Source organism: Rhinichthys klamathensis, unplaced genomic scaffold (assembly GCF_029890125.1).
Source record: "Rhinichthys klamathensis goyatoka isolate OS25496 unplaced genomic scaffold, OSU_Roscu_1.1 h1tg000473l_1, whole genome shotgun sequence".
Lineage (NCBI taxonomy): Eukaryota > Metazoa > Chordata > Actinopteri > Cypriniformes > Leuciscidae > Rhinichthys > Rhinichthys klamathensis.
In genome coordinates, this window is record NW_026606961.1 from 1 (window position 1) to 22,655 (window position 22,655).

Below are 22,655 nucleotides of genomic sequence, written 5' to 3' on the forward strand. Positions count from 1 at the left end.
GGCCAGTACTAGTTATGGAAAAGCTGATAAAGACACAAATATGAGGTGCCCCTAGGGACATTATTCAGAATTACCTTGCATATACATGTACTTTTCCTCTCACATACACATATAAAACCAAATTCATTCACATACTATAATGAAATGCTCACACACATACAAGTGAAATGCTTTGACAACCACAACTGAAATGCTCTCATACATACAACTGAAAATATTACGCTCACACACACAACTGAAACGCTCACACACACACAACTGAAATGCTCTCATACATACAACTGAAAATATTATGCTCACACACATAACTGAAACACTCACACACACACAACTGAAATGCTCACACACATAGAAGTGAAATGCTTTTACAAACACAACTGAAACGCTCTCATACATACAACTGAAAATATTACGCTCACACACACAACTGAAATGCTCACACACACACAACTGAAATGCTCACACACATACAAGTGAAATGCTCTCACACACACAAGTGAAATGCTCACACACATACAAGTGAAATGCTTTTACAAACATAACTGAAACGCTCTCACTCACACAACTGAAAATCATTTCAGTATGTTTGTATGCAAGCATTTCAGTATGTTGTATGCAAGCATTCAGTATGTGTATGCAAGCATTTTCAGTATGTTGTATGCAAGCAATTTCAGTTGAAACGGAAGCACATTTCAGTTGAAACGGAAGGTGGTTAGAGTCCCCGCCCACTCCAGCAGGGTTGCCAGATGCCAAGGTTTTCCATCACAAAACCTCGCCAAAAAACTGCGAGAATGCACAAAAAAACGCCCAAATTTGTTTTGGCTTGTTTCTCGTTTAAACACAGTGAAATCATTAACAAGCTTCAAAATTACCCATGGTCCGTGTACTTTTGCGTCCATTCGTTTTTCCCTTTTTAACCCGTGATTGAAAAACGAAAAATGGTTGTTGTAGGCCCTATTTTTAAAACGCAAAGTTGAACACCAAAATTTGAATTGTATACACCACAGGGCTCGACATTAAGGCTTGTCCGGGACAAGTGGATTTTTTGTAGGACAAGTAGCCTAGAAGAGAAAATTAGTTGTCCGACCGGACAAGTTAAATTTCACACAAAATAAAATGCCATGTTACTTCACGTTATGTGCCACTCGTTACGTCTATTTTACAGATTTAATTTTACCGATTTGAAACGAACACATTTTTTCGCGCTGCCTGTGAATGTCCTGAATGTGACTCACAGAAAGACGCGCGCCAGTATAATGCGCATGCACAGACCGCGCGCCAGAAGTTCTCTTTCGCGCTTGAACGAACATCAACAACACACACAATTAAGCCAAAATGTCATTTGTCGAGTATCTTCATAACATAAGAACAGTCTTATGATGGACATAAAGAGTTGTGACTCGTGAGAGAATGAGGCGCGTGTGATATCCGCGTCTCTGTCCACAGCGGCTGCTCTTAAAGGGCCAGCTACCAATAAAGCGTTCTGTCAGTAAAGTTACTGAAAGAACAAAGGGAACAGAGAAAATTACTCACTGCTCTTGACTAAAGAACTTGTGTAGCTTCAATAAGTAGTAGTCTATATATAATTTATAATTTATGCAGCCCAGACTGTTTGATAACTTTATTCAACTTCTGTATATGTCCTACCTGTTAGACAGTAAATTTTTATCCAGACATCAATGGCTTATTGATCATTGTAGGTGTTATCAATCATTTAGTTGTTATTGCTAATTTCAGAATTATCACTAATCTGTGTGTGCATTTGGTTTAGAACCAAACAAGTTAACTCATGAAACCATTTGTTTATTATATCGCAATTGCATATCACAACCGCAATATTGAACTCAATAATCGCAATATGACATTCTCCCCAAATCGTGCAGCCCTAGATAAAATTATAAATCTTTACCCGGACAAGTGACTTTTGTGCATGGACAAGAGAAACATAAATTTACTTGTCCGAAGGACAAGTGCCTCAAAAAGTTAATGTCAAGCCCTGCACCAAATGCTACGCAAAAAAATAAATGTTGAAGTATTTTCCGATTTTTGTATGTGACTTTTTGCCCCTTTATTAAATTTAAAATATTCACAAATTAATACGCAAAAAAAATTATTTTACTGGTTTTCTAACTAAGGCCAAACCAGGAAATTATATTTTTCCCGCAGTGCTGAATGAAAAGAGCCATAGCCTACTCTCTAACCATACAGAGAGGTGATTTAGGCTATAGGTGATCTGAAAAAATAACGAGGCTATACCTCCATCTCCGCTGTAAGGATGGGCCTTTAGAGAGAAATTCATATGGATTACATTATCAGACGGTATTTGCTTTCGATTCGAATTGGTTCTTTAAAAGTGGACATTTCAAGCTTTAGCCTACATAGGCTATATTTTGTTTCAGTTCATTTTTGAGACGCGATCACGGAGACCATGAAAGCTCGCCTGATTGTTTTATTTTATTTTACAAAAGCACAACGTTTTCTTGTTATTGTAAGTTTACACAAATAAAAGTAGTTGCGAATGATGTATTATTATTTTCTGTATGACCAGAAATTATAGAGTATTTTAAGTTGTTTCCACTGCTGATAGGAAAACGCAAGTGTTCGCGCCTCCGTGCCATGCAGTGCGCGCTCCACACTCACACAAACCCTTGGATAAGCGTCACAATCTTTTGTTTATTTGTAATAATCTTAGCCCTGTATTATTATTGTCTAACCTGTATTATGACTGACATTTGATAATTGGTAATTTCTTGAATTTTCTAAAAAACAACATTTACATCTTTAAAGTCATTTTTTGGGGGGGGGAGGAAAAAGCTCAGTATAATATAATAATAATTAAAAGAAAAGACTTCACATATAAAAAATAAACATAAAACAAAAACATTTCAAAAACTGTAAAATGTCAGGTTATATAAAAAATAAAACATTAATAAATTATTTTATGAGAAACATAATTACTGTCTTAAGTGAACTCATTTATAGTTATAACCGCAAATAATAATTGCCATTATTATTATTATTATTATTATTATTATCCTACATTTAGGCTAGAAGACGGTTTTATCCAAAAAAGGAACAAAGCATTCGTCAAATGTCAGTCATAATATAGGTTAGACAATAATAATACAGGGCTAAGATTATTACAAATAAACAAAAGATTGTGACGCTTATCCAAGGGTTTGTGCGAGTGTGGAGCGTGCACTGCATGGCACGGAGGCGCGAACACTTGCGTTTTCCTATCAGCAGTGGAAACAACTTAAAATACTCTATAATTTCTGGTCATACAGAAAATAATAATACATCATTCGCAACTACTTTTATTTGTGTAAACTTACAATAACAAGAAAACTAGCAATAATAAATTAGCAATAACAACTAAATGATTGATAACACCTACAATGATCAATAAGCCATTGATGTCTGGATAAAAATTTACTGTCTAACAGGTAGGACATATACAGAAGTTGAATAAAGTTATCAAACAGTCTGGGCTGCATAAATTATAAATTATATATAGACTACTACTTATTGAAGCTACACAAGTTCTTTAGTCAAGAGCAGTGAGTAATTTTCTCTGTTCCCTTTGTTCTTTCAGTAACTTTACTGACAGAACGCTTTATTGGTAGCTGGCCCTTTAAGAGCAGCCGCTGTGGACAGAGACGCGGATATCACACGCGCCTCATTCTCTCACGAGTCACAACTCTTTATGTCCATCATAAGACTGTTCTTATGTTATGAAGATACTCGACAAATGACATTTTGGCTTAATTGTGTGTGTTGTTGATGTTCGTTCAAGCGCGAAAGAGAACTTCTGGCGCGCGGTCTGTGCATGCGCATTATACTGGCGCGCGTCTTTCTGTGAGTCACATTCAGGACATTCACAGGCAGCGCGAAAAAATGTGTTCGTTTCAAATCGGTAAAATTAAATCTGTAAAATAGACGTAACGAGTGGCACATAACGTGAAGTAACATGGCATTTTATTTTGTGTGAAATTTAACTTGTCCGGTCGGACAACTAATTTTCTCTTCTAGGCTACTTGTCCTACAAAAAATCCACTTGTCCCGGACAAGCCTTAATGTCGAGCCCTGTGGTGTATACAATTCAAATTTTGGTGTTCAACTTTGCGTTTTAAAAATAGGGCCTACAACAACCATTTTTCGTTTTTCAATCACGGGTTAAAAAGGGAAAAACGAATGGACGCAAAAGTACACGGACCATGGGTAATTTTGAAGCTTGTTAATGATTTCACTGTGTTTAAACGAGAAACAAGCCAAAACAAATTTGGGCGTTTTTTTTGTGCATTCTCGCAGTTTTTGGCGAGGTTTTGTGATGGAAAACCTTGGCATCTGGCAACCCTGCTGGAGTGGGCGGGGACTCTAACCACCTTCCGTTTCAACTGAAATGCTTGCATACAACATACTGAAATGCTTGCATACAACATACTGAAATGATTTTCAGTTGTGTGAGTGAGAGCGTTTCAGTTATGTTTGTAAAAGCATTTCACTTGTATGTGTGTGAGCATTTCACTTGTGTGTGTGAGAGCATTTCATTTGTATGTGTGTGAGCATTTCAGTTGTGTGTGTGTGAGCATTTCAGTTGTGTGTGTGAGCGTAATATTTTCAGTTGTATGTATGAGAGCATTTCAGTTGTGTGTGTGTGAGCGTTTCAGTTGTGTGTGTGAGCGTAATATTTTCAGTTGTATGTATGAGAGCGTTTCAGTTGTGGTTGTCAAAGCATTTCACTTGTATGTGTGTGAGCATTTCATTATAGTATGTGAATGAATTTGGTTTTATATGTGTATGTGAGAGGAAAAGTACATGTATATGCAAGGTAATTCTGAATAATGTCCCTAGGGGCACCTCATACACAAAAGCCGTGTTTACATTTAAGTCTTCACGGTTACTTTTGTACATGTAAGCAGCTTTCTCTACCGTGAACGCGATTATAACGTTATTCCCTGATGCTGACGTACAGATCAAACGTTAATTTCTGAGGTAGTAGACATATTTCTCTCGGTTGTTCAGTTTCCTTAACCTTTTATCTCAGCGTTGTGCTGCAGAACTAGGGATTCCCTCAATACGTCATTATCCAGGATTCCCCTGCCTTCGGATTGCTTAACATCGCTTATATTAATGGACTAATACAGTGATATAAAAGACCAAACTCGCACCTTATTAGGAATTTAGGCTATACTATATAAGAACAGGCAAGCAGATAGATTCAGAATACGAACGTAACGTGCAAAGTTTCATGCCAAGCGTTTTCCAGTGAAATACTGGAATACAGTTGGCTTGACATTGAACGTTTGATATTTGCAAGTTAAGGGACCGTCTCTAAAATTACATACGACATGGGTATACAGGTTTCTAACTTCAATAGCATTTAAAGAGAATGTCTTAAAGTCATAATGCACACCTTTTAGATAGTTGATATTTAACAAAATAAACAGTTGAAGCGTGTAATTATTGCTATTTTTTGACTACCGCATGAGCTCATATTTATTTTAATATCAACAATCTTAACAAAAGTTCACCAGAAAAATTAAGCAAAATGATGCATTTTAATGACTTTTGCTGACAAATAATCCTTTACATAGATTACTGACATTGTAACAATGCTGGTTGAAAATCAGCGATTGTATCTTTTAAGATTGCTTATAGTTTTAGAGTTGATCTTATTGTTAATTCATCCATGCTTTTTTTTCCCCGTACTTGTACATCAAAATGTCATAACTTCTAGTTCCAGTGAAACAAACGACTTCTATCTGGTAACATATGCAGGACTTCTCCAATAATTTAACCGACTTTAACCCTGCCCATTTCCTACAATCGATTGTAAGCTTTCATCCAATCAAAAAACGAAGGACAGAACCAATCCCCACCCTACATTCTTTTTTCTTGATCATCCATTTATCGTACATGTACGTCACAATATGGACGAAAAGATCTACTCGTTTCATTGTGACGTAGAGAGATGCATGATTAACCAGAGAACCAGCAGCTGTGCATTGATAGTCAAATTAAAAACACACACGCTAGAGACAATACTGACAAATGTATTATTGTGGATTTACAGAGTATATTATAGATCACAGATTTGAGCTGTTTCTGAATGTAATACCAATCAAATTAATGTTCTCAAACTAGGAAGTCATTCCTTAAACAAAATAAAAAATTTATGTAATGTTTATTAGACAACTAAAATAGCTGAACGTAAACTGTTCCACCATATTCTTGGTGGTTTATCATGTGTAAACAAAGTAGTCATGTGCTCATCAGAAGACCACAATGTTTAATCCAAAAAAGAATCTACTGACTGTCATAGAAGGTCACAACACACACAAAAACTATTTATGCCACTGGGATTTTCCACAATTCCTTAACTGGGTCAATAAAAATAAAACATTATATGCATCTGATGCAGAAATGAACCCTGGAATCTGCGCTTGTGCTTAAATAGTCATTTTTAAAGATCTGCAGGAAATTGTTTAAACATATTTACAAAGAACACTGGTCTTGACCTCCTGAGGCACTCATTACCTGTTGCATGTACTGTAGCTGCTGTGCAGTGACCTGCTGTTGGTGGTGGATATTGTGCTGTTGCTGCTGCTGCTGTTGTTGATGATGTAGCTGTTGTAGTCGAAGGTCACCAGGCTGCAGTTGCTGTAACACTCTGTTCTGTTGACTGTTACTCGGCATCTGCGCCACCGACTGCTGCCCATTTCCAGGAGCTGAGACAGGCACACATACCGTATACAGTCAAAGCTTATTTCTCCAGAGGAAAAAAAAATAATACAGAACACAGACTATATTTAAGAAAACATGGATTATATCGTTCACCTTTCTGGCCGTTGCCAACCGTCTCTGAGGATACAGTCATTTTCACAGGAGTTACAGAGCTGGACAAGGGCAAAACATTAGTATTTGCAGCTTTGGGTCTTTGCCTGGGTGCGATTGATGTTTCTGTTGGTCCAACTGAATCTGTTATTCTAATGAAAAAGAAATGAAAACATGCTACTTAAATGGTTTGTTGAATTCAAATAATCTGAAAGCTCACACACAAAGCTCTAATGTTACCTGGCTTTTGTCAGGCTCTTCTTAGCAGCAATATCACTAGCAGTAAGTGGATCCGGCAATGAGGTGGGAAGGGGAGAGTTCTGTGTGGCAGAAAAAGAAAAACCTCTGAATTAGAATTCTGAATCATACTAGGGGAATAACAAAAATAACTATCAATTCAATTAACTTCCCATAATCTATGGCTACACTCACACTGGCCCTCATTTATCAAAAGTGCGTACACAAAATTTCCAGCGTACACTCAAAACCACGGTGACTTTGAGATTTATCAATATGGACGTTGGCGTACGGCACGCTCAAATCCTACGCCAGCTCAGGAGGTGGTGTACATGTACGCACGTTTTGAGTTAGTGCGGAAATGCGCAAAAAAACAATCCCTAACACCACAAAACGCACTGACAAACTAAAAGATATGATATATTATGACCCACAGTAAAAAAACAACAATTATAAACTTCCGTGTTTATTTTTGTGCAACATGGACTTCAATTTTTAATTTGTGTGACTTTACCAAGCATTTGATTTGTAATGTATTCCTTCAGTTGCGAGCCTGTGTGCTTTACCCTGACGGGTTATCCCCGGCAGGTGCGCACGGACTGGGTTCGGTAATGAAAGGCTTTCAATGACCAAAAGATAATTCAGACTGACAAAATAATAAAAATTACATTATTCTTCTTTTAAATAATAATAATAATAACAACAACATTCTTCTTCTAAATAACAATAAGCGTCATTAATAATAAAAATCATAAATGGTAATGGTAATAATAAGAACAATATTACAAATTGTCATGCAATTATTAATGTGAATGAATGGCCCACATCACATCATCATCATCACTATTGTACACCTACATGTGACGTGATTCGAAATTGAATGCTAATTCAAAAGACGTGCTGTAAAATAATGCATTGTGATAGGTCATTTCGGCTCCACGTCAGAGAAGTTTCTCTTCTTTGCCGTCTTCCGTGTGTCCATGGCGTAAAATGAGGGCGTGGGGGAAGCGGAGACTTGAATATATAGGGGCGTGTTATTCTAATGACGATCGTTTTCAGCCGCGGGATTTATCAAGGGCCGGTATTGCGTACACCTGGATTTCAAAGGTACGCACAGCTTCATAAATCAGCCGGTGAGAGGAGTGTAAGCATAATCTAACGCCAACATATACACCCGTTTCTACGCAAGAATGATAAATGAGGGCCACTGTGTGTCCATATTTGTGTATCCGATTAGAATCTGATCTAAATGATTGATTATCCTTACTGTGTATAGCAACTGTTCAGATCTGATTTGTGTGTTTGTCGTGGTGCTCTTTGTTTTTTTTGTTTTTTTACAATATCTGTATTGGTCTCTATGGCAATGATGTTGTGTAGGTGTGTCAATGCCAAAAAAAAAAAAAACTATACAGTTTGCAGTACAGACGTTGTCTTATGTCAACATGCAGTCTTGTAGGAGGCTGGAATGTGCAGCTTTATTCACTGCTGCCATCTCCACCGGTCTCAAAATTCAAAGAGTTGTGTAGACCAGGCTGACTAGCAATACTGTAATTTTCTGCTCAACCTCCACTTCGCAATACAACCTTGTTTCTGCAACAATGTTTACACCCGACATGTTTACATTTTATGTGGCATGAGAAAGCATTGAAAAGCCTCTGAAATATGAGCAGTCGGAAATGTGATTTGAATAGGATTTCAAAACACATGATTGTATGGGTTTAGAATGGATTTTTTAAAATTGTATTTCATGTAATTTTTCTGCAGTTCACACTAGCTAAATAGAAATGGATTACAGTCAGATATGCACAAAAATCGAATTTGGACTGACAGTCTGAACAAGGCTTATGTGTGAGTAACTTACAAAAAGATTTGGCACTGGACACTCCTTTCCAGCTAACCGAAAGGCAAAGTGAGAAACTTGATAGATGTCAGGTCTCTCTTCTTGATCAGGCTCTAACATGTATCCTGTGTGAATGAAAGAAAACGGCCGTTATCATTTATCAGATGAGGGTGCTTGTATTCAATTTCAATCTAAATGCACGTTCACGAACAGACCCAAAAAAATTTATTCAGTCATTCATATCAAATGGAAAACGGCACATATGAACACTTATAATACTTTCACCGTGCCTGGAAAATGATTACAGAATTGTCATTTTTGGATGAACTACCCCTTTATATAGAAATATATAAACAATCACAGACACTCAAAGATTCTAACCAGCCCAATCATATGCCAAGCAATGGGAACCTTTCTAAAAAAAAATATATATCTTCCTTTATGTTTCAAGAAAGTCATACAAGTTTTGAATGACCTAAGAGTGGGGAAATTACAGAATTGTAATTTTCAGGTGAATTATGTCAAGAGGAGCTGTGACAAGTGTGCAGTACCTCAATAATACCAGGGGGTGGAGCTATTGTTTAGCTTCATTTCAAAACTCCACCACAGCCTGTGTACGCACACCCACATTAAACCATCTTACACAAAATCATTTCAAATCTCTTGGGAATATTTGAAAGCTGCTTACTTATTAAACAGTGCAACTTAGAGGAGAATTTTGAACCGTCCGGAACAGCAAAGGTTCCGTCACATATGGCAACTTGACTCTCCCCAAATGGAAGTGTGAAGAAACACAGCTTGTACAACAAGCATCCAAGCGCCTGGGAAAGAGAGAGAAAACAAGACACTGTAATTCCACACAAAGACATTCAATACATCAGGTTTCACTGCTCTAATAATTAAATACTGCACTGTGACAACACTTATAATGGCTGACAGCTGCTGTTTCGTACAGGATGATTTTTTTCTATTTTCAGATGGAACGGAACAAATGGGCAGGAAGTATTGTCATACATTTCCTCTTCCTACCCGAGCAAGTTCTGACACGATGACCATGGACTACTACCATCTGCACTGGTGAAATGTATCACAATGTGAGCTTTCCACTGAAGGAGCTTCATGGGAACTGGCCCCTTCTTTTCTATTCAGTCCAGCATTTGTTTGGAAGGAAGAGCTGTGAAATGAGGCTAAGCTTTTTACCTTTTACAGCATGTCAAGTTAAAGAGGAAGTTTGCCTTCATGGAGGCCCTTCATTCCTGTCTTTACAACACTGGAAACTCTTTTCTTTACTGCTTTCCATCAGGCCCCTCAGCTCTAGTAAACATGTCTAAAATATGTCTGACTGCATCTTGTTACAGTATAACTTGAACAAAATCTACTCATTTCTACACCAGTGCACCTTGATACATGCCTAAATGTTTCATGACGCAAAAGAAAAAGCCAAAACAAAGCCAGGATTTCAAGGATAGCTGTAAAGCACACCCCTGAGAGCTGTTTCCTTTTATGGAGGAAAGCAGTTTCTCATCTGTGTTTGAGAATGACAGAGACAGAGAGAGACAGAGAGAGACAGAGAGAGACAGAGAGAGACAGAGACAGAGACAGAGACAGAGACAGAGAGAGAGAGAGAGAGAGAGAGAGAGAGAGAGAGAGAGAGAGAGAGAGAGAGAGAGAGAGAGAGAGAGAGAGAGAATGTGTGAGTCCCCAGTGCCTACCCAGATATCAGCCTTTGTGGTGATGGCTTTCCCTTGGTACAAGTTAATCATCTCTGGGGCACGGTATGACAGAGTCGTGTACCTAAGCAGAGAATAATGAAAACAATGGAAGGTTTAAAAAGCACTAACTTCCTGGCACCAGAACAAGTAACAAGAAATTACATCATCTAGACAAGCTTAAAGGATTAGGTCACCTCAAAATGAAAATTTCCTGACCCCAATGCCATCCAAGATGTTCATGTCTTTCTTCAGTGGAAAATAATTTTTTCCGAAAAAAAGTTTTTTTGCACGATCCCAGCTGAGGAATAGAGTCTTATCTAGCGAAACGATCTGTCATTTTCTAAAAATAAATTTAAAAAATGTATATGCTTTTTAACCACAATTGCTCGTCTTGTGCTGGTCTGCGAAACGCCAGGCATTATGTCATCACGTTGGAAAGGTCACGCTGGACATACCGCCCCATTGTTTACAAGCGTGGAGAAGGAGGATCGTTCAAATATTCAACATTCAATAAAATTTATGTCTTTCTTTGTGTCAGTTTATTGTTTAAAATGGTCCTTTCGTGTGTGTATCCTGGATGTCTAAAACAATGGGGCGGTACTTCCGCCTACGTCCAGCGTGACCTTTCCAACCTGATGACGTAATGCCTGGCGTCACAGACCGTTATCGTTTCGCTAGATAAGAGCCTATTCCTCAGCTGGGATCGTGATTATCAGGAAATTTTCATTTTGAGGTGAACTAATCCTTTAACACTTACACATTTTGTAAATTCAGAGGAAACACCCATATTCTGTTATTTTGTCCACTACAATATGCATAAGCGTGACACAATCTCTAGAACTACAATGCTCATCACACACACGTTTTTAAAGAACATTTTTTAAATTCATTTATAATGTTACAGATGATTTTTATTTCAAATCAATGCTGTTTTTTTTTCAACAAAAATGTTAAGCAACAACTGATTTCAATATTGATAATTAGAAATGTTTCTTGAGTGCCAAACCAAATCAAAAATGGCTGCTAAAAATTCAGCTTTGCTGTCACAGAAATAATTTACATTTTAAAATATATTAAAATTAACCGTTATTTTAAATTGTAATATTTCAAAATATTACTGTTTTTACTGTATTAAAAAAAAAAAAATTAATTGCAGCCTTGGTGAACATAAGAGACTTAAAAAGTTCTTACCAACCCAAAAATTTTGAACGGTAGCATACAATCGCTTGTACAATACCCCATTTCTGGACAGGGAAGGGATTCAATTTAATTTGTCATTAAATTAACTATAAAGTAATATCACTTAATTTACAGTAACTCTGATCTTATGGTGTAAATATAACAATTAACATTACTTTAATAGATACTAGTTTAGCAGTTAGATGAAAAGTAATCAATAATTACAACCGCCAACACTGGACACTGATAACATGAAACTGCATAGTAGTAAATTAATATACAGGCGAGGGTTAATCAAACAAAATATATGACTGCAGAATGAAGTTGTCCAGAGAGCTGTGTAATATGAATAATAACAGTAGTTATAATAATAATAATAACAATAATAATAAGTCCTCAAAGCTTGATGTTTTACCAAATTCAGTGCAAGTAAAAAAAACACATACCAAACTAAAAATTCTGCAATGCTCAAAAAAAGAAAGGAAAGTACTAGTTGTAAATCCCACTGTAATTCAGAACTCTCCACTGTACTGTAAAAAGTCTTACTTCTTGATCTCATCCTCCACAGCAGCTATACCATCTTTATGTGGAAGCAAAACTTTGTGTGTGGCACTTCCAAAATCACACAAGACGTAGTTTCCCTGGTCATTCAAGAGGAGGTTTTCTACCTGTGAACACACATTTGTTAGTCATCTTTGTTAATAGGTCCAACTACTGTAAATTCCAACAGTCAAGAGACAAAGGCAGGAGAGGAAGAAGGACATTTAGGCCATGTCCAATGAAGTCTTATACACAAGTTTTTGAGCCGTTTCCCGGGTGTCGCCATAACTCTACACAAATGCACTTCATTTCCGCCGGAAGTGGTTTGCGCAGCGTCTGCCGATGTAAACACAGCGATTTCGATGCTAGCTTGGGAACACGGTTCTACTACTTTGACTGGAGATGGCGTTACTCTCCCCTACCCGAAATCAGTGCAGAACTGGGAGGATAACATGACGACGTGGCCCAGCATAACGTACAGCAAGATTTGCTCCTACTTCGTGGAATCCATGGCAATAGGTGGAAAAGCAATGGACAATCTGAAAGCCTCCGAGGCATATCAATATCTGCACAGCAACAAAGTCGGTTGTGTCATGTCATACAAACAGGATCGTTTTGTTTATCTGAAAGCAAATGTAGAGCCTAGCCAGTGTTTGAACAATGCGTGGCATAATGCTTGGGTGCTGGTAACTGAAGCTGAAGAAGTCAAAATGTACGTGTGTTGCTGGACCAGGGAGATCTTGTTCCCACTCAGCTGCGATCCTGTGGAAGGTAACTAGATTATTTGACCATTGTAGCCTATGTCTTTTTAATTGTTGGTATCCGAACTACATCATAGGCTACTTGGCTAGAGTGCAAAGTGTGTGTGTGCCATGATGATAATAATAATAATGCATTTTCTTCATAAAGTGCATTTCTGCAAGCCCAATGTACTGTACCGTAAAACTTCAAACAATAGCCGAGTCCCAAATAGACGCCTGTCTCTTTTACACGCCTGGTGTGGCTACAGTTTTGGGTAAATTAAGGCCGGGTCTGTTTTTTAGTTTCGGGTTGTATTTAACGTTATTCTTCTAAAACCGTCAGATCATCATGTTTTTGGCGACCGCCAAAGCACATTTTTGTCCCGCAAAAGCCTTTTTTGATTGGTGAGTGATGTAGAAAATAATGACTGCAGCGCTTGACAGGGCGCATAACGAGCAGAGAGAGAGCCCCGGCCGCACGCGCGCACTCGTGTCTTCAAACAACACGAGCGAATCAGTGCTTTGCGGCACAACGGAGCTAGCTAGCAAAACAAACCCAGCCTGCCAGAACGGAAGTGGATTGCATCGACGGGAGGAGGTTAGGATGTAGAGCGGAAACGGCTCAAAAACTGGTGTATATAGTGTTAATATTGGTACTGATGTTTTTTAAGCACAATAACATTTCTCAGCATATTCTGCATACCAATATTCAACACATCAATGACTCTTTGTCAGCTTTTAAAGGAGCAATCTTTGATTAAACAGCTCTAATCATGTTGCTACTAACACCACCCAAATGTTCAAATTTAATCAAGACAGTGTTAAAATACACAAAAAGAAGTAGTAAGGAGGTGCAACTACTTCTTTTGGAACATTTTGAGAACGTACTCAGTGAACATAAATGCTTCTTGGAGTGGACAATCATGAGATCCTGCCTTATTTTTTTTGCAGTATAACCGTGTAGAAAAACAAATACATCCCCCGGTTTTAAAACAAGGCTTAAGCCTAGTTCCAGACTAAAATGCATTATTGAGCTGTCTTAACTGAAAGCAACTTGCACTGACATATCTTAAAATGTTTTTTCTCAAGATGCACACCAGTAATGTTGTTTTCTAAGGCACGTTCACAAAAGCTACTAATGCCTAATCCTGGCTTAATCTAAGCCCTGTCTGTGAAACCAGGCCTTAATGAACAAAAACAATATCCTAAGTTTCTCATACAAATCATATGTCTTGAATGAACACTTGAATGGACTATTCTTATAGTACTTTAATGTCTTTCTTTTTTGGAGCTTGACCAGCAGTGGTCCTCATCCCCTTATTTTACATGACAAACGAGTAAACAAACGCATTTCTTTCGCTTCAGTGTTCAATAATTTCCCAATTATTTTAGACTGATTGGTTTTGACTGGTGGGAAAAAGTGTTCGTTTGAATGGCACCATTGGCCTGTTCCCACACTTTTCTGCCAAAAGGGCGGACTTGTTTCTTTCAGGCACTGCTGTTTTTCACAGACACAGTATAGTCTTTGCCTGGGTTTAACTAATGCTTGCCACTAATAATGTTTGTGAGCAGAGTAATTGGTTTGGAAGATCATGTCTGGTATCACTTTGTTGAACTGGTATGGTCAGGACATGGTTCCCTAAACTGATAAGGAGTGTCCTAAATGTACCCTTTTTAGCTAGTCAAACACAGCCAGACAAAAGAGAATCAGTGATCAGCCAGAGTGCCTTATACTTGCTATTCAAGATTTATGAAATCACATAGATGAAAGTGCAGACACGTCAGTGCTTGTGTCTACAGCTTTACACCTGCAGTGAACTTATTTAAATAGCTGCGAATGAACCGTATGCAAATCATTTATATCCATCTGGAATTGCTTAGAAATATCCTGTAGTTGTTTTACTAAAGCAGTTTCTGTGCTGTACCTTCAGGTCTCTGTGGATGATTGGAGTTTTACACTGGTGGAGTCTGGCAACAGCTTCACAGGCATCACAGAATATGTTGAGCACCTCCTCTTCAGTGAATCCTACGCTCAGCCGTTGGTTCATCTGCTTCACCACCTGACCAGCTAGATGGCACACATTAATTCAGTCAACAAAGTAGGGGGGGTTAAGGAAAACCAAGGCCTTGATATAATCCATTAAATCCAGATTTGTTCAGTGTTATTTTAGAATTATTTATATACTATTAGAGTATTTATTAAAAAAAGATTAATTTTTATAATTTTCATTTTAGAGTAATTTTGTTATGTGATTTTGTCATTTTAGTTTAGTTTTTTTTAGTTTAAGTTTCCCATTAACGTTTTATTTCAATCAACATTTTTGTTTTTGTCAACTATAGCAACAATGGATTTGTTGTCCAACTTCAGTTGCCTGCAGAAACCAGTTATAATCTTCTAGATTAGAACATCAATTTGGGAACCAAGAACTGGCTCTTATTCAAATTTCAGGACGTTCAGTTCTGTTAACAGTTCTCTAAAACAGCTGCCTCTAAAACAAGTTTAAATTTGTTTACCTTTTCTGATTTTTACATCCTATTTATGTATTTATTTGTTCATATTTACAGTTGCACTCTTCAAGTTATTCCCTTTGTAAAGGTATTTCACTTTAAGATTATAATGAGGGATGTACTGTGATGCAAGTATGAACTTGTATTTCAGGAAATTTAAATCACACAACGACACAGAGATAACTTTAGATTGCATACCCTAATGTTTAGACCATAGTTTTGTTTGCATCAAAGCTGTATTACCCTTGCAATACTCCATCAGAATCAGAACCTCCCATACACTGTCTCCCACTGCATTGGTGGTTGAGTCCAGATATCGCACAATGTTCTTGTGGCCCGACAACTCTTTCTGTGGGGACATAAGAAAAAATGATTTATATATGTGATGTACTGATGTGTCCTCATCCAAAAACATATCGTGGCTTGGCTCACCATGATTGTGATCTCCCGCTTGAAGATGTTCAGGTCGTGGATATTGTTCACGTACATCCTTTTCAGGGCACATCTTACTCCACTGTGCGTGCGGGCCAAAAACACCATGGAAAAACCTCCTGGATATACGAACACACATATACAAGATTAGTTCAGATGTTTATCTGGTCAGCAATCTCAACACATCTTAATGAGCAGTTTGACCAGTAATAGCAGTTCAATACATTACATAAAAGAAGTTTCCCAACAAAGGAATTCAAAGAGGAATTTCAGGGGAATTAGATACAAATGTAGACTTTTTCATAAATTATCAAAATATAATACGTTACGCTGATAAAAAATTATTTAAAAAAAGTTACAACATTAGCCTACTTCATTAATCTCGAGGGAAACAATGTACTGCATGAAAATTGTTAAATAATGTTGTGCGATACAGCAAAATTGTCCTATTGTCAGCGTGTGAGATCGCCAATACACTGTTTTCATCAGGGGTGGGGGGCATTTTTTGCTAGTTTATTTGCCAATTAATTTACTCATTTATTTAATTATTTCCTTTTATCATCACAGGAAATGATGCACAAAATATGTTAATCGTTGTCCATTTTGCAAGCAAAGATGGAGTTGCTGATAAAGAAAAATGGTATGTCGCAATGGTATGCAGTATTTTGTGTAAAACTTGTCTTTGAAAGTCTGTGTTTGAAATGGAAAAAGCTGCTCTTAATTTTCATTGATGACTGTTTGGACCTATTGAAGACTTATTATATTTTAATTATTGAAAATGTTTTAAAAACCTTTAGGTCTACAATTAATTATATGAGTAAGCTAATCGATCTTTTATTCTCCTAGCAGAGTGTCAGTTATGCGGTGATGCAAATGAATTGTAATATTAATTAAATAATAATCGTAGCCAAATAATAATCAGAAAAATAATTTAATACATTAATTGGAAATGCCAAATCCTCTTGATATTGCTGATAGCTAATGCGTTTGACGATATCTCTGGCTGTCGTCAATACACAATATCATCGTCTATTGGCACAACCCTATTGTTTATAAATTTAATTAAAATAAAACAAAACAATAAAATGCTGAAATGCTTTTGGAATGTCTAATATCACTGGCAGCAACTACACTGCCATTTAAACAGAGACAGTTGTGGGTAGCACTGTGCACCAGAAATGAGTCTCGGAACTGAACAATTTAAAACCCATTACAACAGCCCACGTCTAATTTTTGAAGAACATGGAAGACATCTTTTGTAAGAGAGTTCTTTCATTCTGCTTTTTCTCTCATCTAAAACTGGAAGACGTATGCTCCCCCTGCTGAATGAGTGGACAGAAGGACAGAAAAGGCTTAACTTTATATCAACCCAAGATGAGTTCAGGGATCATTGTGACCTTCTGTGAGTCTGGCTCATATTAAACGCAGGTGTGAGACAGAGAGCTCAATATGTCCTCCCAGTGCTAGTCCTCTGATATTGCTTAGTTGCTCAATACATAAAATTAATTTTCAGGATGAATTTATAATGGAGTGAGGCAGTCTTAAGCCAAGTTAGGGATGGGCTCACTGTTGGCAGTCGCTTGTGAACAAAGGGAGAAAGAACCTTATAAGGTTGGTTGACCTGAAATTGAAATTCTGACATGTTTATTCAACCTCATATTGTTTCACACTGGCTTTTTTTGTGGAACAAATAAGATGACAGTGCTTTTTTCCATAACACGGCTGTCAAGCCTCAAAAATGTAAAAGGCACCTTACAATTTCTATAAAAGTAGATCATACAACTTGTGTGGTAAATTCCAACTCTTCTGAAGCCAAACATTATCTTTGCATAGGGGAAATACAATCAAGATCCAGTAAAGGTCATGGAGACACTAAAAACATGGAAGTAAACTATAAAAAGCAATGAGGGTTAATAAACTGATTACATATGGGACACAACAACAGCAGCTTGAATTTAAATGGTGAGAGTGAATTTAAAATGTAAAAATGCTTCATTAAAAATAATGGCAATAAAAAAAAATAAAATAAAAAAAAAACCCACCATTTTAATATCTAGCCACCTTGCTTAAGCCTCTGTGATTCAGTGAAACTCAATGAATGCGAGTACTGACCGCCTACACAGTGGTGAGGGGCTCTGAACCAACATGCAGCAAAGAGGGGCGCCATGCCTCCGCAACACTTCTCCCATCAGTTCCAGGGTGAATGAATCCTGGCAACGTATGACTGGTGAGCATTTTCTCATTAACAGCATGCTGAGTCACGGAGCGGTACGCAGAAAGAGAGTGCCCTGGCACAAAGGAGGACCCACAATGCCGCACTTGTTGCCTAACAAACTCGTGCTTGTTTAGCCACCCTGAATTGAAAATGTATTTGTATGGAGAACCACTAATAAGGACCTTGAAAATGGAAAGAAAACCAGAAAATACAAAATAATTAAAGTTGACATGAAAATGAAAATCATTACACATCTTGAATATCTTATTGTGAAATATTCATCATGCATACATTTTTTGACCTAGTAATTTTTTTACGTCATACCTTGATCTTCTGGTAAAAAGACAGACTTCTATCTAGTGACATGCTGGACTTCAATTATTTAGTCTGCTTAAACCTCATTGCAGTACACGAGATCCAGGGGGCGGAGTTGGATCCAGATCTAAGGGGTGGAGATGGGTAGGGTTAGGGGTGGGGTTAGGGATCAGGGGGTGGAGATGGGTAGGATTAGGGGTGGGGTTAGGGATCAGGGGGTGGAGATGGGTAGGATTAGGGGTGGGGTTAGGGATAAGGGGGTGGAGATGGGTAGGATTAGGGGTTGGGTTAGGGATCAGGGGGTGGAGATGGGTAGGATTAGGGGTGGGGTTAGGGATCAGGGGGTGGAGATTGGTAGGATTAGGGGTTGGGTTAGGGATCAGGGGGCGGAGATGGGTAGGTTTAGGTATAATGTAAGGTGGGAGGAGTTGGATCTGGATCCAACTCCTCCCCCTGGATTTCATGTTCTGCAGTGAGGACCATCTCTAAACCCCACCTCTTTCTTGCAATCACCCTCAAGCTCGCCTTCATATACGCCTCCATTTAAGCAACAACTGATCGATAGAACCAAGCCTCCGCCCTACATTTTTTTCTTTTTCAATAATTCGTTTAACTCGGATATAACAAATGACCTTAAAGCAGCACTAGGTTACTTTTCAACCTTCATAATATATTTCCAAGTCTCTTGTGATGGTACATCGACTTACAATAGGTTGAATGACACGTCTGCCATAGCCTGACGGGGTCTGTAGCGTTTTTAATCGTACTTTTAAACTTCAGGTTTCGGGTAGTAACCGGCGAACAAAGAGAACTACAAAATTCGACTGCTTTACGGCATATACGTCACTTCCACCACCACTTCCTTAAAATCGGACGTGCGAGCCAAATGTTATAGTCATGGCCGAAGCAGCACAGATAAACAAGAAAGCAAAGGTTTTATCGGAGCAAAGCAAAAAGAGAAAAAGAGAAAATGATCGCGTTAAAGGCAGAACGAGGATCAACATTGGGCCAGCCTTTTCTCGCTGGCGTGAGCTGAAGGAGGAGGAGGGGTGCCCGACCGATGCGGACTTGGCAAAAAAAAAAAAAAAAATCAAATGAAAGCCTGTGTCTAAACGGCGTGCACAAGTTTGGTAGGGGCTACATTCTTGCAAGTAAATATATAAGATGTACAAAATCATATTTTAGGATACCTAACATGTCTGTGATATTTGTTTATTTGTCTTGCCTCAAGCTATAATGCAAATCGATTTGTAAAATTAGCAGATTCATTTATGGTAGCTTGATATTATAATAATGACGATATATGGTTATTATCAACCACTCAAACATTGCATTGAAGTATCATATAGATTCAGTAAAACGGTCACCAATAGACTAGGCTACTATAATGACGCTGGCTTGTAAACGTGATCATCGCGATCATTTGTCGTTAGAAAAAAAATAAAACCCATGAAATTATATTCATATGACATGCTGAAATATATGCCACTGTACCTGGGATGAAGACATTTCACACGCGACGCAAGCAGAACACCTGCATGTGACCTCCTCCTACAGTGTTCAGGGCTATCATGGTTGTCAACAATTGCACGTGCATGTAGAATGACAGAGTTTACGACAGTAGTAGAGGTCTAGAGGACAATACTGTTTCCCAACTGTAGGGGGACCCCACCCCGAGAGCAAAAGTTCCCTGGTGTTACTTTAAGATATTTACGTTACATTGCTACTTAAACCATGTTGCACAGGTACAACAGTGATTTTTACAGTTTACTGTATGATTACTGGATAAGGACTTTTAAAATCATTCTTTTTAAATCAAAGCAACTGCATTCACAAAGAGCAATATCTCCTTGACAAAATATTTTAGAGCTGAGCATAATTGGAACGACGATATATATATATTTTTGAAGATTATTAATTTCCCTGACTTGTCACACCTGTAAAAAAAAAAAAAAAAAAAAAAAAAAAAATTTTTTTAAACCATCCAGGTTAGTCCATGACCTTAGAACTGGGCCTGTCGCAAATTGCAATAATCAATATAATCGCACAATATATACATGACCTCAATAATATTTTGTGATGCAATATATCGCCCATTATGTTTACATGATAATGAATATCACCAACATTTTACTCAATTGTGCTGTCATCTTGTTTGTTTTCCGTGACGGAGGAGAAAGTGGTTCTCGGGCAGTTCCTTCATACACAAGAGCGGTCATCGACAGGTAAAAAAAGGCGCCATTTGAGGCGTTATAGTGTTTTTTTACTGACTGTGACAACTACAGACAGTTTGGAAGAATAAGTCCAAATGGACTAGATTTCAAAGCCGCGATGCCCTGTTCCGGTACACATATAAAATGTCACAACGTAGAATGGCGAGTGGTAAGGCCGTTTCACAAGGGACGCAGCAGTTGAGAGTGTCTAGTTCATTTTCACAGAGAATGCGTTTTTTGCACACTGTTTTTCTATTGTTTTTCTATGTAAACAGACATGTTTGACAGTTGCGCTTTTTTTGCTGCATCTCATAACACGTGGCGCTCAAGTTAAAAGAAGTTCAACTTTTAAAAACATGCCTCTAGAAAAATAGTTTTAGCAGCAGATATGGCAAGTTGATACATCTGTGCCTTTGTTCTTACAGACATCTGACTGCTAAGTAGGGTTTGTGTTTTCAGCAATAGTGCGCTCCCTTACTTTACTGAGAAAAGATGGTCAGAGAAAAATCTGTAAATGGAAAATCTCCATAAGTACCTTTTGTGAATTTTGCAAGTGTTTTTTTCCTACTTGTTACTTTGCACTTTTTTTTAAGAAAATGTTTATTTACTATTGCTCTAAAGAATTAAAAGGTTTTCATTTGAAAGTCTGTAGGCCTTCTTGCATTATTATGCTGTTTGGATTATATATTATTCAGTGGCATAAAATGGTCTTAAAATGACAATAGAAGCGTTTATCGCAATTATTTCTGGGACGATTTATCGCAAAACAAAAAGTAGTTATGACAGGCCTACTTAGAACCCAAGTTGTAGTAATGCCCTTTTGTTGGCACTTAAAGAAAACTATTTAACATGCATCTATGTTGCACGTGCTACAAAAAAATTGGTCTGTGCAATGAATAAATTTTGCATGTTCATAATAACACAGCCGCTTAATAGTGTGTGAAGTGATTGTGCTTGTTTGCGTGTGAGATTGATGGCGCACTGCTATTATACTTGGTAGTTGTAGTCTATTGTGTGATTAAAACTTGTGTCCCGGCTGCATCGAGTCATTTTGTCCAACTCCATTTCCCACAATTCCTAAGTAATGCGCCCATAATTTCTAGGTAGCTGCTAGTTGACGAGAAAATGAAGCACTATTTTCAAGTGATCCACGAAAACCCCAAACGAGCCTGTGAGGAAGAATCGACAGAAGCAATTTTACCAAATCAAAGTAAGGGAGAAACAAAAAGGGAAATTTATAGATATAGCCTAACCCCCGAGTGGAAAAAGGAAATACCAAATACAAAAGAGTGGCCAGCAGACATGCTAGATCTGTGACACACACATATGCACTAAACTAAAGAAAAGATGCAACTGTTGACAGTATTAGTCTCATAGAGGAGTGTCATGGGGATATGATAGTGCTAGTTTGCAAACAAGAGTTTTTATTTAGTGATGTCTGCCCACAGATCTGGTCTACTTTGATGTGTAATGGTGAGGTGTAAGAGGGGTTTATGTTTCTGCACTTTTTTTGTGATGGTTTGTATTTTTTGTGCACTTTATGGAACATCAATGCCTCTTTAAGTGATGAACTCCATTACTTGTGTTTGTTTTCAGGGATGATAAGAGACGTTTTATACTTGTGCTACAACTGTTTGGCCTGTGCTACAAAACTTTCAACCTCTGTAGCACCAGTGCTATGTGCAAAAAAAGTTAACGTACAGCCCTGTACAGTGTTATAACACTGGAGGGGCTGGGCAATGCTATATTGCCCAATCACCTAGCACAATCACTGACCTACATTCAGAGGTGTGTCTTTGCCAAATCGTGTGCAGTTTCTATTACAATTAATCGTGCAGCCCTAGTACATACTATAGTGCATAGTATAGACAGTACATCAATTGGAAA

The 22,655-nt window shown here is 37.8% G+C and overlaps 1 protein-coding gene across 1 annotated transcript in view; it reads right to left on the reverse strand.

The window, feature by feature from the left end:
- Positions 1 to 6,483: 6,483 nt before the first annotated feature.
- LOC130072033 (BMP-2-inducible protein kinase-like) overlaps positions 6,484 to 22,655 on the reverse strand; it is a 40,691-nt gene continuing 24,519 nt past the window's right edge. Inside the window, exons 2-11 of the mRNA XM_056236909.1 lie at positions 16,026 to 16,144; positions 15,837 to 15,942; positions 15,011 to 15,153; positions 12,352 to 12,473; positions 10,627 to 10,708; positions 9,603 to 9,735; positions 8,936 to 9,039; positions 7,078 to 7,157; positions 6,841 to 6,989; positions 6,484 to 6,731 (exon numbers count right to left, since the gene is read on the reverse strand). Of these exons, the coding sequence (XP_056092884.1) occupies positions 6,499 to 6,731; positions 6,841 to 6,989; positions 7,078 to 7,157; positions 8,936 to 9,039; positions 9,603 to 9,735; positions 10,627 to 10,708; positions 12,352 to 12,473; positions 15,011 to 15,153; positions 15,837 to 15,942; positions 16,026 to 16,144 (1,271 nt within the window). The 3' untranslated portion in view covers positions 6,484 to 6,498. The remainder of the gene's footprint in view (positions 6,732 to 6,840; positions 6,990 to 7,077; positions 7,158 to 8,935; positions 9,040 to 9,602; positions 9,736 to 10,626; positions 10,709 to 12,351; positions 12,474 to 15,010; positions 15,154 to 15,836; positions 15,943 to 16,025; positions 16,145 to 22,655) is intronic.